Source organism: Equus przewalskii, chromosome 5, assembly GCF_037783145.1.
Source record: "Equus przewalskii isolate Varuska chromosome 5, EquPr2, whole genome shotgun sequence".
In the NCBI taxonomy this organism is placed as follows: Eukaryota; Metazoa; Chordata; class Mammalia; order Perissodactyla; family Equidae; genus Equus; species Equus przewalskii.
Genome location: NC_091835.1, coordinates 75,898,815 through 75,916,143, shown reverse-complemented (window position 1 = coordinate 75,916,143; position 17,329 = coordinate 75,898,815). Strand labels below are relative to the sequence as shown.

The 17,329-nt window shown below is 47.4% G+C and overlaps 2 protein-coding genes across 29 annotated transcripts in view; one reads left to right on the top strand and one right to left on the bottom strand.

Annotated features, from left to right (window-relative positions):
* Positions 1-876: 876 nt before the first annotated feature.
* INHBC (inhibin subunit beta C) lies at positions 877-11,180 on the bottom strand. The gene is made up of 2 exons (XM_008533547.2): positions 10,615-11,180; positions 877-3,727 (listed from the first exon to the last, which is right to left on the bottom strand). Exons 1-2 carry the CDS (start codon positions 10,925-10,927, stop codon positions 2,985-2,987), a joined length of 1,056 nt encoding a protein of 351 aa, XP_008531769.1. The 5' UTR covers positions 10,928-11,180; the 3' UTR covers positions 877-2,984.
* A 3,112-nt stretch (positions 11,181-14,292) lies between these two features.
* Positions 14,293-17,329, top strand: part of R3HDM2 (R3H domain containing 2) — a 124,624-nt gene continuing 121,587 nt past the window's right edge. For 12 of the 28 annotated variants that reach the window (XM_070621818.1, XM_070621815.1, XM_070621808.1 and 9 more), the window contains exon 1: positions 14,303-14,616. The gene's annotated coding sequence lies outside the window, so the exon portion shown is untranslated. Of the gene's footprint in view, positions 14,617-17,329 lie in introns of all 28 variants that reach the window. The other 16 variants (XM_070621803.1, XM_070621794.1, XM_070621779.1 and 13 more) reach the window with 12 other exon arrangements.

Below are 17,329 nucleotides of genomic sequence, written 5' to 3'. Positions count from 1 at the left end.
AGGAGACACAGAGCTGGTCCCCGTGGTCTCTCCAGAGAGCAGAGGCTGTCATCAGGAACCACATCATGGCTACCTTTGGTTTTGGACCTCATCACACTGATACTGGGGCAGTGGGGCTAGGGAGCTTGGTGATAGGTGCCAGGTTCTTCCTGGAAACTCAAGGTACCAAGGGGTAGAGAGGAGTGAGAAGGAACAATGAGACTTTTAGACCCTCCTGTCCACCCTGCATTTCTCCCCAGGTCCTGAAACACATTCAATCCCCACTGTCCAGCACTCTCCCCAGCTCCCAGATCCCTCTCTGTTGGCCGGGGCTGGTGAGTGACAGTCCTCTACCCTCTGTGATCTGGACTGTAGAACTTCAAAGTAGAAGTTTCTGCCCATGGTGCTGTCTCAGAGGGCTTACCTGTTGGTGCCAGGAGACAGAGTCAAGCGAAGCAGCAAGAAGTAGCTGTAGGAGTCACTGACCCCACCTCTCCCCTTCCCTCTCTGTCAGGTGGCCCCAATTTTCAGCCCTTCCTACCCTCTTGCTGCTGTGCCTGGCCCTACCTCCCCGCTGACACTTACGTCAGAACCCAGCTATAAATATGCTCTTAGCATCTTAGTCACTTTCCCCAAGAAGTGCTCCCGGGTTATAAATACCCCAGCCATCTGCCTCACAGGCCCGCCCCACCACCAACCTGGTTGGGGGCTGGGGGTAGTGCACGCTTGGAGCTGGGGAAGGAAGTAGAAGCAGCCTGAATGATGATCTTGCCCAAAGGAGAAAAGCCTGACAGAGTCTAGGGTTAGGGACCAGGGGGATCCGGAAAAAAAGGTTTGGAAGAAGATAAACCCACTTTTTCCCCTTTTTACAAAAGCAGAGCCAAAAAAGAAAGGGAATAGTATCGATTTTGCGTTTATTTTAAAATTTACTATTTTGTTCATCATGGATCTTTTGGCATTCATTTTGATGTTTTTAAAATATTACCTTAAGATATTATTTATTTTCATTGATGAATTTTTTGGCACCCCCCCCCCTTAAGATTTTGCCCCCTAGGTGGGTGCCTCACTTCATTTCACCTTAGTCTTGGCCCTGGGGAATGAAGCTGTAGTTGGAGGGAGGAAGGTTAGATCTGGGAGAGGGGTGGAATGGGTGAGGGGTAGACACTGGTGGAAGTGGGAGGGAGAGGCACCCAAGGATGTCCTTAGATGAAGATCTCCTCAAGTCAAAGGTGGGATAACTCCCATTGGGTGCTCAGGAAGCCCCACAGTTCAGCTTTGCAGCCCTCAGAAGGTCCCCTTCAGACTTTCTCCTCTTGGGTTCCTAATCCAGGACCTCAGGCCCTTGTAGGAGGGGTTATAAGCTAAGCAAACACAGACATTACATTACCCACAGAACACATGGGTTTTGCGCAAACTAGGCCTTGGGCTACAGACAATATCGACCTCATGGTTCAGGGCTGTCCAACCAAAGGGAGGAGATGGTGGAGGAAGAAGGGTAAAGGTCCAGAGAGGCCCCAGTCTCAGAGTGAATGCCTCCCTCACCTCATCCCCAGCCTTCCTTTTCTTCTTCCTGTCCCGCTCAAGTGGCCCTTGGCCAGTTCCAGCTTCCAGACAGGACTCCTGGATGGAGCCCTGGGGGTCGGTGAGGGAAGGCAGCCAGCTCTGAGCCATGCCTCTGCCTCCCACCAGGTGTGTGCCCACAGGTTGTTGGCCAACTTGCTGATTGAGCAGCGATCTGTCTCATTTCTTGGAGTGAGTACAGAGGGAGGAGAGGAGCAGGTAAAACCCAGGTCTTTATTAGCTGTAAGAGCAGCAAAGATGGTTCTGGGAGGGAGCAGGGGGCCTACGAAAGAAGAGGAGGCAGTCTGGGGAAGGAAGAGACACGAAGTGTGGGATGGACACAGTAGCTCAGCCCTGAGGAGCCTGTGTGAGGAGAGAGCAGAGGTCGGCAAGGCAGGAGAGGCAGGCTCTGTGTCACCTATGGAGTCAGTCAGAGTCCGGGCAGGAGACAAAAGACCCATTCAGCTGTCAGTGTTTGCATCCCAAAGAAGACTTAATGACGAACTCCTGTGCAGAGGTATGGGCAGGGTTAAGGGAACGAAAGGGGGATGCTGAAGCACCCAGGGACTAGCAAGAGTGGAAAGCCATTATAAGCCCCTAGCGATATCAGAATCTAGCAGAGCTCAAGCCCTGGAAGCAGGGAGCCAGACAGAAGCTGTCAGGACATGGCCACAGCCACCATCACTCAGAACCATGTCACCTAAGCAGAGGGAGCAGGAATAAGAAATACCCTGACCTCTATCTCCTCCTGTCCTGTGATCTCCTGCCTGTGTCTCCCCTTAGTCAAACTCAGCAGGAAGCCAGAGGCCAAAGGAGCTCAGGTCAGTCAGCCCCCGAGGGGACAGAGCAGGGCAGAGAAGGACAGAGAATGGATGAGGGTATGCTGAGAGGGCCTTAGCAGCCCAGCTGGGCCGGTAAGAAGGAAAGGGGCTCAAGACACAGAGAGGAGCAAGCCTCACTCTGGAAAACAGTGATGTGATCTCTGGTGAATCCAAGGAAGGGGCTCTCTGGAGATCCTGACAATCAAGGGAAGAGGCCAGGTCAGCTCATCCCGGAGTGGGGGCGGTGGAATGGGAAGGGCAGCGAGGCATAGAGGATTATTACGGGGTAGATTAAGGGCAGGCTGTGGGTGTCTTTGCCTGGGAACCTGATGGCATTGCTCATGGTTGCAGGTGGATCAGAGTCCCTGGGGTGGCGGTTGAGCACGTGGAGCTAGTTGGACTATGTCCTAGGAGAGAGGCTGGTGGTCATGAAGACGGTACAGTGACTCTCTTAGATGAAGATCTCCTCACGTCAAAGTTGGGATCATTTCCATAGGTTTCTCAGGAAGAGGGAGTCCTCCTCCTCAGAGGCAGCAGTGGGGTCACTCTCTCCTCTCAGGGAAGGACACCTCTGTGAGGGCATGTTTGTGTGCCCCACCTTGGGCTGCCCACACCACACACGGACTAACTGCACCCACAGGTCTCTACCACCATATCAGGTATGTCAGTCTTGACAATGTTGCTGTCCCTGTCATAGTAGAGCAGAGACAGGGGGCGCCGAGTTGTGGGCACACAGCATGAGCCCCCTCCAGTGGCACCTGCAGCTGTGTTGGCCTTGAGAAGATTGAACACTGTAGTGTGAAAGGAGGCAGCAATGCCAGGCATGCCTGCCACATGCAGTGGACACTGCCCTGTGCAGAAGTTCATTGCGTAGCCCTCAGGCTGGATGATCCAGTCGTGCCAGCCAATCTCACGGAAGTCCACAAAGAACTCTTGTCGACAGCACATCCTGGACCCACCCTGGCAGTTGATGCCTCGCCGGCGAACCCGGTGCTTGCCGCCAACTCTCACCCGGGCTGCCACAAAAGGCCTATGGGCAGCCCCACCCAGGATGACTGAGCTCTGGGCTACCTGGCCTTCAGGTACCAGCTCTAGGGTCAGGTGCCTCTGGCTGCATGCAGCTTGAGCTTCAGGCCCCAGGAGGAGCTGGTGCCAGCCACTGGCATCCACCTCCAGCAGGTGCTGAGTGGCCAAGGTGAGGTTGGTGTCATGTGGCCCTGGCACAAGGATCCTCACCTTCATAGTCTGGGTGGTATTGGGAGGGAGCTGCACAAAGAACATGAGGCTGGCCTGCTGAATCTCCATGCCACCAGCAGTTCTATCAGAGAAGTAGAAATCAAGACGAGTCTGGTTGACGTTGGAGAGGCCTGTGAACACAAGAAGCCCCGATCATTGCAGCCTTCTGAGTGTCAGTTCCACCAGCTACCTCTCTATTCTCAGCATCCTTGAACTCTCTGCAGCACTTGGCATTTTCCTTCTTGAAAGTCTTTTCTCTCTTGGCTTCCATGACTTATGATTCTTCCTTGATTTTCTTTGCTGGCTTTTCTTTCTCTGACCAGCCCTTCAATGCTAGAGTTCTCCAAAGTTTGTCCTTGACTTTCGTTTCCTTTTACTCTACACTGAAGGGAGCTCTTACCCACACTCATGGTCAGCCAACACAATCTTTATGCTGGTGATTCCAAAATCTGTACGTCTAGTTCAGGCCATTTTGCACCTCAGGACTGGACATACAGATTTGGGAGCCATCAAGCTTCAGGCCTAAACTTATAACTGCTTAATTTTGCCACATGTATGTCTTGCCATCACATTAAAATCAATTGGTCCCAAGTAAAAATCATTATTTTCCTTCCTATATATCTCTCTTTCTGTTCTTAAAATTGGTGGCACCACGACCCTCCTTATCACCTCAAGAAACCCTGTGATCATCCCCCTCACTCCCCACATCCAGTCCCTCACTACAATGGTTCTAATGCTATGCATTTTTTCCTATCCCTATTACTACTGCCCAATTTCCCCTCTTCATTCCTCACCTGCCCCATTGAAACACTTTCACTGGGTTTCTATCCCTTCCACTCCACTGAAATTGCTCTTGTCAGGATCACCATTACCTTCCACACTGCCAAATGCAATGGTTTCCTCTCTTTATATTCATCTTACTTGACCTTTAAGCAGTGTTTGACACACTTAACCATTCCCAGCCTTTTTGAAATATTTCCTTCTCTTGGCTTTTGTGACTCTGGCCACTCCATCTTGGTCTCTTGCTGACAGCTCCCCTTCCTCTGCCTGACCCCTAAATGTTGGAGGTCCTGAGGTCCCTTCTCGTCTCTATCTATACTCTCTCCCAGAACAATCTCATCAATTCTCACGGCTTTCAGTTCCTTCTATATGCTGATGATGCCCAGATATATATCCCTGGCCCTGATCTCTTGAGCCTTGGGGTTGTATATCCAGCTGCTGCTCTGATATTCCACTTGGATATCCAATGATATCTCAAGCTTTTTATGTTCAAAGATGAACTTTAGATTTATCCCCCCAACCCAAACCTTGCCCTTCCCTGGAAATGCACTGCTTAAGCCAAAACCTTAATTGCCCTCATCCCCTTCTTTGAAATTATCTGCAAGATCTGTCAACTCTACCTCCAATTCATAACATAAGTTCACTTGTCCCCACCTCCTCTACTGTATATTAGTTCAACCCACAATCATCTTTTTCTTGAATTATGACCATAGCTTCCCAAGTGATCCACTCTTGTCCCCCAAACAATTCTCCACACATCAGCCAGAGTGATCATTTTATTACATAAATCTGATCAGCTTAATCTCTCAGTTTAAAACCCTTCAAAGCCTTCCCATTGCTATTTGAATAAAATCTAAACTCCTTAACATAGCAAACTTGTATGATCAGGCATTCTGTCATTTAATGATTATATTCTATCTATACTGGCCTTTTTCTGTTCCTTGAACTCACCAAACATGAACCCACCTCCTGGCCTTTGCACTTGCTATTCCCACCGCCTGGACTGCCTTTCCATGATCTTTGAATTGACTGGTTCCTTTTTGGCATATGGCTCAAATGTCTCCTTCTCAGAGAGGCTTCCCTGACCAACCTATCTAAAGGAGCCTTCAACTCTACCTCCATCTCTCTAATACATTGTCCTGCTTAACTGTGTTTATAGCTTCTGTCACTCTCTGTAATCATCTTGGGGTTTTGTTCATTTGTTTACTGTGTGCTTCTTCCCACCCACCCCAGCTAGAATGTAAACTCTATGAAGGCAGAGACACCTGTTTGGTTCTCTATTGTATCTCCAGTACCCAGTACATAGCAGGCACTCAATAAAAATTTGTTGGATGAATGGTCTCTCATTTCTTTAACTCTTATTTTACACTGACACCAGAATTATTTTCCCAAAACTTGACTAGATCATAAAATTCATGGCCTCAAAAACCTTATTGATGACTAAAGTCCAAACTCTTTTAGGAAGCAGTTAAATGCCCATTATGAGTTGGCCTCAGCTACCCTTATTTTCCTTTTTCAAGTAAAGGGTGCTTTATTATGGAATTCCATCAATACTCTCATGGGCATAAAAGGGCAGAAAATAAAGTTCAACTAAGCTTCATGTGAATTAGAAAGTCAGGAATAAAGATACTCTCGACAGCTCTCAGAGCCAACGTGATCTCTCTCATCTCAGTCTCTCTAGGTAAGTCTACTCCATTCTTCTCTCTTCTCTGAGGATCTACTTCTTCTGCCTCCTTGTGAGCTTCCTCAGGTCCCAAAATGGTGGCCCCAGCTCTGGAGTCTACTTTTCCTCAGCTAATCCTAGCTAAGTGAGTTGATCTTCCAGTGTCCTAGTTCCAAGATCCTAGAAGAAGAGTCTGATTGGCCCAATTAATCTTTTTGTGCTAGGTCACTAAGCACCCCACAGTTAGAACCTCTTAAGTCACTGGTTATGGCAGGCAGACACATGACCAGCAGGGGCTGTGGTAGACTACTACATTGTGGGCCCCCCAGTGAACAGAACCTCCCAGTATTTATGGCTTTGTGCAGTCTCTTTCCATATTAACTCTGGGTTTGGTCATGTGACTTGATTTGGCCAAGGAGACATAGGCAAATGGTGGAAGCAGACGCTAGATAAGTACTTACACCTTGAAACTTTGTCCTCTTGGAAGCCAGCCACCATGCTTTAAAGACACTTGGGCTAGACTACTGAATGATGAGAAGCCAGGTAGCAAGAGACTTTGGAGGATCAGAGACCATCTTAGATGTTCTAGCCCTATATGTGCACCTGGCTGAATGCAGGCGCATGAGTGACCTCAGCTACACCTCATGGAGCAGAAGAACTATCTAGATAAGCCAGTCAAACCACAAAATTATGAGAAATATTGAATTTTTTGTCTTAAGCCTCTATGTTTGGGCTGATTTGTTTTATTAATGGATAACTGAAACAGAAATTAGTAACAGAAGTTGGGTGCTCCATAACAAAGACCTAAAATGTGCAGCATTGGCTTTGGGACTGGGTGGCAGGCAGAGGTTGGAAGGATGGTGAGGAAATTGTTAGTGAAGGCAGGACGAACAGTGAGGAAATTGCTATTGGAAGCTGGAGAAAGGGGAACCTGTGTTATGTATTGGCTATCGTCCGTGGTAACTTGGAAGCTAGGAAGGGTATCTAACAAAGTTGTGAATTTAGCTAAAGATATTTCCAGGCAGAATGCTGAAAGTGCCAATCGGCTTATTTTAGCTGCCTATGATAAGGCATTTCAGGAGTGAGAAGAACTAAAAAAGGAACTGTTCAATTTTCAAGCAGAATTTAGAGAAAATGTTTCCAACAGGACTTGCTAGATTGAACAATAAAATATATTTTCATCCCTTTCTCTGTCTGACAAAAGGTTCTCAAAGTAAGAAATGGTTTCAGGGCAAAAATCAAATCCAGGGCACTGCTAGTAAAATAGCCTTGGAGTGAAGATCAAAACAAATAAAAGGTCAGCTGTAAGGCCCTCTGTTACGATCTAAAGTTTAAGATGATGTTCTGTAGACCCTCTCAGCTAGACCAAGGGGCTTCTGAGAATCTTCAGAGTGTTGTTCCACAACACTCTGACTTGTAACCTAAGCAGGGGCCTGTCTTGGTAGAGGGGAGTGCCTTCCATCTAACTAAGTAGACTACAATCTATTATTTAGAAGGCCCACAGAGTTTTAAAGAGAACTTGAATAGTGAAATATAGCACCAGTTTGGACTAAAAGGGAAAGAGATGGTTCAAAATGAAAAGAGGTCTCTGGGCCCCCAACTTCTTTGGACAGGAAGCAGGTTGAGAAAACCACTCAGCCGCAAACAAAGGTCATTTACTAATTAAAAAGAAAAACATCTCAGAGGGTGGAGCCAAGGGCTGAGAAAGTGGATCTAGAAGCCAAGGAGAGCAGTGGTGGGCACTCCTTAAGAGGAGAGGAAAATCCTACTAGGGAGCAGAACCAGGTCCTAACCAAGGGAATTCTGGATTTGAGGTCAACTGAGACATACGCCTGGCTGGACATCAGAATTTCCACGGATCAATGACCGCTCTGTGTCTCCTGCTCTCCCATCCCCCATTTGAACAGGAATATCTGTTACGGTCATCAAGTCCCCGTCTCAGCCTTGCGGTTTAGGTGCGTGGGAGGCAGATAACTTGTATTTTTAGGTCACAGGTGGTGGTGTGCTGGTAAATGTTTTACAACTAGATTCCAGAGGAAAAAAACCCTGATTTATAGCATTCTCTGGTATAAATTCTCCCACCACGGCTGATTTCAAACTATCAGTGTGATGACACTGGATATGGAGTTGAGAAATGTTCACAGTCAGCCCTCAGGAGCCAGGGGAGCATTCCAGGACTCCACTGACGGCCCCCACCATAGCTTCCCCAGAGCCCCAAGCTCTCTCTCTTTTCATATCTCCAGCAAGAACAATTCTCAGATCTTTCTCTCACAGTATGGTGTAGATGATACTTTAAATTGGAATGAAAACTTCAAATAAAATATTTAAATGTAAAAGGTGGAATCCAGGCATCAGTCATTCTCACTTCCAAACTTCGTCTCAGGCCAGGCCCCCTCCAACCTGCATGTTGTATTCACTCATTGATTAGCAAATATGTAGAAAGTACATAGACTTTGAAGTCAGAGAGGACTGTGTTTGAATTCTGCCCCTTGCAAGCTGTAAGACCTTGGCCATGTAAATTATCTTTGAGTCTCAGTTTCTGCATTGATAGGATGGGAATAATAAAGTCTACTTTACGGGGCGGTTGTGAGGATCAAATGATATGAAGCAAGTACACTAAGTACCTGGTAACCATCATTACTGTCACATTGTACCAGGAACTGGGCTAAGCGTCAGGGATACAAAGGTGAAAAAAAAAACAACCTTGTTCAAGAGACTCATGGTTCACGGCCATCTGTCCACCTGCTCCAAACTCTTTTTCAACTCCAAATGCAGTCTACCCCTTCAGCCTTTTACTTCTGTTTTTCCCTCTGTTTAGGTTGCTGTTTACCATTCTCTACCCATTGAAGTCAAACTTACTCTACAATGCCAGCCCATTTGCAATCTTCTTCTGAAAGACTTGCCTGTCTCACCAGGTCCCAGTGAATTATTCTTGGCCCAGCAGGCTCTTGTGCCTTCGTCTAGCCTTTATTTCCTTCTGCCTTATATTCTAATTAATTTATTCTCAGCAGCAGCAACTGAACCCCTCTTGGGCAGGAGCTGAGTCTTCTATTTCCTGCTCCCTCCCACCTTAGCCTTCTAAATACATTACCTGTATCAGCTCATTTAATTCTATCAACTATCTTTTCATCATCCCCATTTTACAAATGAGAAAACTGACTATTAACAACCCAGGTCACGCAGAATAAGTGGCTGAGCAAGGATTTGAGTCCAGGCTATCTGGCTCCAGAGTTTGCGTTCTTAATCATGAGCAGAAACCCCGCTTTGAACTAGAATAGGGTCTCATCGTCACTGGGGACTCTAGACTGTGGTCAAGCTGACCTACAGCGTGGCTTGGTTGTTTAATGCAACCAATGTTTACAGAGCAACTACTATGTTCGCAAGAGACAGAGTGGTATAGTGGTCAAGGTCATGGATTCCAGAGCTAAGCTGTCTGGCTCCACTACTTACCAGTCATGTGAGCTTGAGCAAGTTACTCAACCTCTTTGTGCCTCAGTTTCATCACCTTTAAAATGGGGGTAACAGTACTTGCCTCACTGTGTTGTTGTGAGGATCTCAAGGAGTTAGTCTAAGTAAAAGGCTTAGAACACAGTAAACATTGTATAAGTGTTAGTTATTTCTACTATGCACCAGCCTCTGGTGATAACATGAGGAATAAATGACAGTTCTGGCCTCAAGGGATTGACATTCTATGGGAAGACACACTTCATAGAAAACCTAGAAACAGGCAATTCCATATGTAGAGTCCTGGGTGAGGGTGTGGGGGCCGACAGAGAGGGAGCTCCTCAGGACCTGACCTGACCTCAGGTCAGGGTGGGTTTTCTAAGGATGGAAGTGCTTGGATGCAGAGGGGAGTAGATGCAGACCAGGGGAAAGGGGCCAGGAATGGGAAGGGCCTTCCAGGCCTAAGTAAGAGCTTGGAAGGAACTCAGAGGCCAGAGAGACTACCCTCTGTTCTCTTTCTAGGGTCCTGTCTCTGAATTCTTGATCTTCCTCCAGCTGCCCACTAAATTCTCCACCTCCTCTCCCCTCTATGGAAGTAACTCTCTCTTCTTCTCTATCCTCTATCCTTTATCAACCTTTCTGAGACCCATTTTGACCCTGTTCTGATGTGGGGACCTGAGTATAAAGGCAGAGGGCAGGGGCAGGGTGGAGAAGTAGTGCAGTCCCGGTGTTTTGCTTATTGCCCTTTTACCCAAATGAGGCATGTGGGGGTGGGGTTGGAGAGGCTGGATCCTGGGGCCAGAGAAAGGACACACTCCCCAGCTCCCAGCCCTTGGGTCCAGGCCCAGGAGGTGGATGAGCTCACATCACAGCCTGTGGAAGTTTGTGGTGCCTGCAGAGAGAGGAGCCAGAGGCGATGGGGGCAGGCAGCCTCAAAAGAAATGAAATTTACCCACTTCCCAACAGCCAGCCACTGGCCAAGTCTGAACTACAGAGAGAGCCTTGGGGTGGGAGCCTGGGAGTAGGAGAGGACAGGCCGTGGGAGGCAAGAGTTGGGATGGGTTGGGGGAGGGAGTCAGGGGTTAGGCTGGGGAGGAAACTTTTCTTTCCCTCGAGAGGTCAGGAACCCACCTGTCTGAGCAAAGCTGATGATCTCATATTCCTGCCCCCTGTCAGCCTCAGGAAGCACCCCCTGTGGGGGCCCGTGGAGGCGCTGCAGCACGGTCCTCAGAGCAGCCCTGGACACAGGCCGGCTCAGTGTTGGGCGCTGGCTGAGGTGCAGCTTGTCCAAGATATTTCTCTTGGCCAGGTCCAGAAGCAGTTCCCGCTGGCTCTCCAGGTCCAAAGTGGGCCCCGCACATGCCAGACACTGACCGTCAGCTCTGGAAGTGGCCACTGTGGCCGGAGCCAGGAAAAGGAAAGCCAGGAGCATTGAGGAGATCATTGCCAGGGAGACCCTCCTTGAGCGACACAAACAGAGCAGTAAACCCGGGGCTGAGGGTCTCAACAGCTGTGGTGTGGGCTCCGTCCTGGCTGCCCGGGGCCCCGGAAGGAGAGTGTGTCCAGCTGGCACAACTCCTTGTTGCAGGGGATAGAGCAGCCGAAAATCTGATTTGAGAGATGAAGTCAGTTACAGGTAGAACTTGACAGAAGCTGCCAACACACAGTGAGTGAAAGTACAGAGTGGGGGATGTGAGGCGAGGCTGGTTTGTTTGGGGAAAGAAATGTCCCTGGGCCAGTGTTGGGAGACAGGGGGTTACTCATGTGAGCTGCCAGGCCTGGGGACAAAGGTTAGAGATGAAATAGCTCTTCAGATCCATGGCCTTGCTGGGAAGTAGGGTAGGGGGCAGGGGACATCAGAGTTTTTAGGGTTTTTTTTAAAGAGATTTTTTAAAGATTAAAGTCTGTCTCCTCTTTTTATTAGTTGTGTGACTCTGGGCAAGTTACTTGACCTCTCTTGCTTCAGTTTCTTCACGGACAAATGGGAAAAGTCATCATCCATGATTCCAAAATCCAAAAAAACTCTGTAATCCATACACTTTTTTGGGCGACTCATGTGGTGGCTAAACCTGACCTGAACAGAAGTGAGTTCATTTACGGTTTTTTAAAAAATAGTACTGAGACTATTTATAGATTCTTACTGCAGAAATATTAATTATTTGATTATGGGATACTACTCCTGAGGATGTTATATAATATACAGCATACGTAGTATTTTACTTTTCTAAAACTTGAAATTTTCTGAATTCTGAAACACGTCTGGCCCTATGGATTTTGAATACGGGATTATAGATCTACAATGATTATCTCAGAGTTTTGAGATTTAAATAATTTTGTAAAGCACTCACTGTGGCTGGCACATAGTAAGTGCTTAACAAAAGTTTATTATTATTCCTGCTACATTGGTTTGTTTGTGGGCCAGAGTACTCTCACCTCTATAGGTACTGAAGAAATTCTGCCAATATTTGCCCTTCTGGACTATCCTTTCCTAGATGCCACACCCCCAGTCACCATCTGTAGTGCAGTCACTTAGAAGTCATCTCTGCTGCTTAATATTATATCCCCAGCATTGCACACAGTGCCTCATCTATAAGTGCTTAAAATATATTTATTGAATGAATCAATGTTACAATCTAGCCTCCTTCTCAGAAGGCATATTCAAGTCATCTTGACTGGATTTTTTTTTTTTTTTTTTGAGGAAGATTAGCCCTGAGCTAACTATTGTCAATCCTCCTCTTTTTGCTGAGGAAGACTGGCCCTGAGCTAACATCCGTGCCCATCTTCCTCTACTTTATACGTGGGACGCCTACCACAGCACAGCTTTTTGCCAAGCAGTGCCACGTCCGCACCCAGGATCCGAACCGGCAAACCGCAGGCTGCTGAAGTGGAACGTGCGCACTTAACCGCTGCGTCACAGGGCCAGCCCCTTGATTGGGTCTTTATGTCACAGTTTCTTAGCTCTCTTCTATAGAGGCTGATTTTTTTTTCTCATTTTTTTTAAGGGCTGGGATAGAGGTAGATTTATTAGTTTCTAGTATAAATTCATTTATTTACTTCAAAAATAACAGTTTTATCTAGATATAATTCACATAACATAAAATTCACCCTTTAGAGTGTATAACTTCAGTGGTTTTTAGTTCATTCATGGAGTTATGCAACCATAACCACTATCTAACTTAAGAACATTTTCATTACCCCCAAAAGAAACCCTGCACCATTAGCAGTCACTCCCCACCCCAGTCTACAGGGACTGATCTCATCTCCAACATTTTAATAGTCCTAATTTCTTTCTTGGATGATAACCTTATCTTGAATTGGGGGAGGTAGTTATATTGCTATTTGCTTCACGTCTTGACTACAGTATGTAGTTCCCAGGCTCCCTCAAATCCTAGGATGACTTCAGCTGCTCCCCTTCTCTCTGGAAAATAGTTGGGGGAATGAGAGGTGAGCAAAAGGGGGAGAAGCAGAGGAAGGCTTCTCTTAGGGGTGGATGCCTCATGTTTCTGCCTTAGCTGTTCTTCAGTTACTGCATTTGTCCCAGGAAGACCTGACTGTTCTACTCTGTCCTTTGTAACCTGCCCTTTCCAGTTACATTTCTAATAATGTAATGATTAAGAGTAGGCTCTGAAGATAAACTGTCTCAGTTCAAAATCTAGGCCTTTAGTCCCTCAGGTTTCCTTATCTACAAAATGGGTGTAACAACAGTACCTATTATTTTGAGGACCAAATTGAAATAATAGATGTAGAATGTTCCATATTCTATATCATACATACATAATATAATATTAGCTAATATTTCCTCCTGGCCATCACTACCCCCTGCCTCCAACTTGAAAACCTGGAACTTGCTGGTCCTTGAAGGAAGGAAGAATTTCATACCTCTGTGACTTTGCAGGAATCTCTATTCTTGCCTCTCTGATGAACTCCTACTTGTGTTCTTCAAGGTTAGCTGAAATTTCACCTGTGGCTCCTCCGTAGTTTACTCAATCTCCCTTACCTCTGAGAACTAATTTCTCCTTCTTGTGTTTCCATAGCACATTGAGCACCTCTCCATTACAGCACTTAGATTGTACTAGAATGATTTGATTATTATTTTTGCCTGCCGCAGTTTTTGTCGCATAGCAAATACTTAACGGTTGAATTCTATCCGTGTAAGACTACAACGCTTCTCTGAGGGAGTTGGTCAGTAAATGATCCAAATACACATAATCAATAACTAAATTGATTCTGCCTAGAACGGACAGAATGGGGGAGGTTGTAAAGTTGAGATGACTCAAGAAAAAGAACTCTATCTTAGAGGGGGGTAGTGGTAAGAAGTGATTTTAAGAGGATAGACTTAAACCTGCTTTATTTAGAGTCACATTTTTACATCTGGAAAAAAACGTACATTTACCTACCACATGATCTTTGTCCATTTATACTGCGAATATTTATTGCATATATGCTCTTTTGGGTGCAGGAGTTACTGTCCTAAGTGAAAGGCTATTTTGAAAGTGTTCTGTAAATTTAAATTACTTCGCAGTTAGTATTATGTTTAACTCTAGGGGGAATGACGGGCTTGACTGGTTACGGTGCACCGAAGATCGCAGTGTATCTAGGCTGGTGGCTTGAGGCGGACAACGTGAAGGGAGCGAGCGAGCGAGAGAGTGAGCGAGCGCGGCTGCACGTGCGCGTGTGTTGGACAAGAGCGCGCGCCTGAGCGCCAGCGGTGGGTGAGCAGGCAGGGGGCGTCTGCCGGCGTGAGAGAGGCACACAGGAAACAGAGACGCACGGGGCGCAGGACGCGCTGACGACTCCGCCGGACGTGGTGACGTAGCGCGCAGGCCGCAGCGGGGGGCGGACTCGGGGCCTTTCTTCCCCTTCTGATTTTCCCCCTCCCCCCTTTTCTCCCTTTCCGGGTTTGGTTCCCCCCTTGTCTCCCCCTCTCCCCCCTCCTTCCCAAGCCCCTTTCCCCTCCCCCGCCCCAGCCCCCCCTGCTCCCCCGCCCGGGGCCCCGGGGAAACCCCTGCTGAGAAGAGCCCGCCCCCTGAAGCGCGCCGCCGCCGGCCGTCGGGGCCGAGCCGCAGCCGAGCGGCCGTGGGCCCGGGCGGCGGGCGGAGACGCGGGCGCCCTCCCCGCGGCGGCCCGCGTGAGGTGAGGCCACCTCCGGGCCGAGGGGGCGAGCGGCGCGGGCGGCCCGTGGGGAGGGGGCGTGGCGGCCGCGCGGGCGGGCGGAGGCCCCCGGCCTGGGCTCCCCGCGCTGCAGCTGCCCGGGCCCCGGGGCGGTGGGTCGCGGCCGGAGCCTCCCGTGAAGGACGGCCCGAGGCCAGAGACGCCCCGAGTGCGCGCGGGGAGCGCAGGCGAGCCGCGGGGGGCGCGGGGCGGCGGGCGGGGGCGGCGCCACCTGTGGCCTGTGCTGGGGGCCCTGAGACGTGTGGCGCCCTTGGAGTGCCTGGGGGTGACTAGCCCCATGCGTTTCTTGGGGCTCCGCTCCCCTTTGAGCGGCGGAGAATTGGGAGGGAGAGGTGTTGGAGTGCTTCACATCGAGCCGGTGGTCGAGTTTATTAGGGGACGGGGATGGAGTTGGAACATACAGGGAGATGTTGCTGGAGCTTAAAAGTTGGGCCTACACTGTGCTCGTAACTCGTTCTGGAGCCTCTGAAAACTCTTCCCAATTTTGGTTTCCTGTGGAGCCCACATCTTTCAACATTTATGACCATGAGCTTAGCAACTCCACAGAATATTCATTCACTCAAAGGGAATTGATCTTGGATAATGATGAGAAATGACCGAATAATAGCCCCAGAAGTTCATTGAACTGGAGAAGGGGAAATTTAAACTCAAATCCCAGTCGGATGAATGTCCTTGTATATATTTTTTTTCAAATAGACTTAACTAAAATTGAGAAGCCTGAGTCCTGTCTGATGTTGGTGAGGCAACATGGAGACTGGGGAGGAGGGAGGTGACAGGTTCCACTTTAGGAATATCACAAATTCTTGGCATTTTATTGTATTTTTGGATAGGCAAATTGACGTTTCAGTTAATTGCTTGTGGCTCCTTTTTCTTCCTAATGCGTTTTTTTCTTTTTTCTTTTTTTTCTCTTTTCCTCCAATATTTCCTTTTTTTTTCGTTCCCCTTCGTGGAGCCTGGAGCAGCAAGACAAAAATGGTTTAAATAGTGGTGGAAAGTGGTAGGTTAGGTTAATTCAGTTCACTCTTTGGTTGTGTTTTTCTTCCCCTGTTGCTGTTCTCTACAGGGTTGAGGAAACTGAACCTTCCCTGAGGTGTGATCAACTGTGGGCACAAGTTAAATTTCAGAGTTGTGGTTCCAGTTGTCTTTGTGTCCACTATATGATCCATATGGTAGACCGCCACAGTTTAAAGCAAAATTTAAAAAATTTGTAAATAAAAACAGGGTGCCTGATATTTTTTAATGGGAAGGAGTCAAAAGAGGAGATGGTTTCCTTTCCCTTTCAGAATAAAACCCCAAGACTCTACACTTGCCTTTAAAGTCCGAGGTCTGTAGCATCCTTTTCCCCCAGCATACCAGTTTCCCGGCTCTTCCTTAACCACACCAGGCACACTTCTGCTTCAGGGCCTTTGCACTTGCTCCTTGGATCTTTCTGGATCACTTTTCCCCTTTAAAGCTTCATGGCCTTGTCTCCTCACTTCCTTCAGGTCTTTACTCAAATGTCACTCTAACAGTGACATTTCCTTGGCTATCTAAATTGCAAAGCCCCTCCCCAACATACTTGTGTATAATTCCCTATCCCACTTGTCTGCTTTCCTTTCCTCTTACCCCTTCTCAGTCAAGAACATAGTGTACATTTAGTCTCCTCCATTAGAAAGTAAGCGTCATGTAAGCAGATAGTTTTGTTTTGTTAACTGCTGTATCCTCAGCACTTAGGATAGACTTGACATGCAGTCTGTGCTCAACAAATTTATTGACTGACGAGGTAAAAAGGAGTTGTTTTATTCTTGAACTCTCTCATTGTCGTGGATTTCTGATCATGACTGGTTGTCCTTGGAGGTGTGGAATGGATTTTCTCTAGGATTTTGTAAACTACTCATTGAAAGAACTTGAGATTTTTTTCTGTCAGTTCTTGCCTTGCTTTGCTTTTGACGGAAGTCTTATGCTTTTAGGTCATTGAATGAAAGCACTTTGAAAGTAGAGAGGATGGAGTATGTGGAGGATCTTTGGTGTTGGTGGTCTTAGAGGAAGATTATATCAGATCTCAGGTAGCTAGAATTTTTACCTACTGCTCAGGCTCTTCCTTTGAGGTTTGTTCACATCCCTGATGAGGCAAATATCATCATCCTTGCCTTTTTGGCCCCAGAGAGCTGAACAAGCTGGTTCCATTTTGAATTTTTCAGTAGACTGAAGATGTTAGTATTTATGGTCCGGGCTGTATGCATTAGATTTTTTTTTTCTCTTTCATGTGGAGACAGTTGAGCTCAAAAACTGTAAGAATAATTTTCTCTAATAGTGGTGGAGTGTTTGGTTCTGGGGAACATGTAATCTTTTTTTTTCACAAATCATTTTGGGGGGCATTTTAATAACTAAATTCTATATTATGTCTGAAGATAAAAGGAGCAGGTCCCCTGAGATCTGTGGGTAATCCCTAATTTATTTTTTCCTTTCTCCTTTCCTTTCTTGATTGGTGCATTTGTTACCTTCGTTGACCTTCTGGCCAGAGTGGCCTGGATGAGATTTCTCTTTGGGGCAGTCCTGGCCACTGTTCTCTAGTTTAGGAAGGCAAAGTGGGTGAGGCACTGCTTTTAACATTTTGTGGGAATGCTGGTGGCAAAGCCTGGGGTTTTTGCTTAAAGCTTTGCCAAGATATTGAAAGCTTCCAGGCTTATGAGAG

What these genes read in the sequence shown, in the direction of transcription:
- INHBC (XM_008533547.2), bottom strand. Translation starts at nt 10,927, where the DNA reads ATGATCTCCTCAATGCTCCTGGCTTTCCTTTTCCTGGCTCCGGCCACA. An exon ending in CATCAGCTTTGCTCAGACAG is followed by an intron (nt 3,728 to 10,614) that starts GTGGGTTCCTGA and finishes TTGTGTTCACAG; the next exon opens with GCCTCTCCAACGTCAACCAG.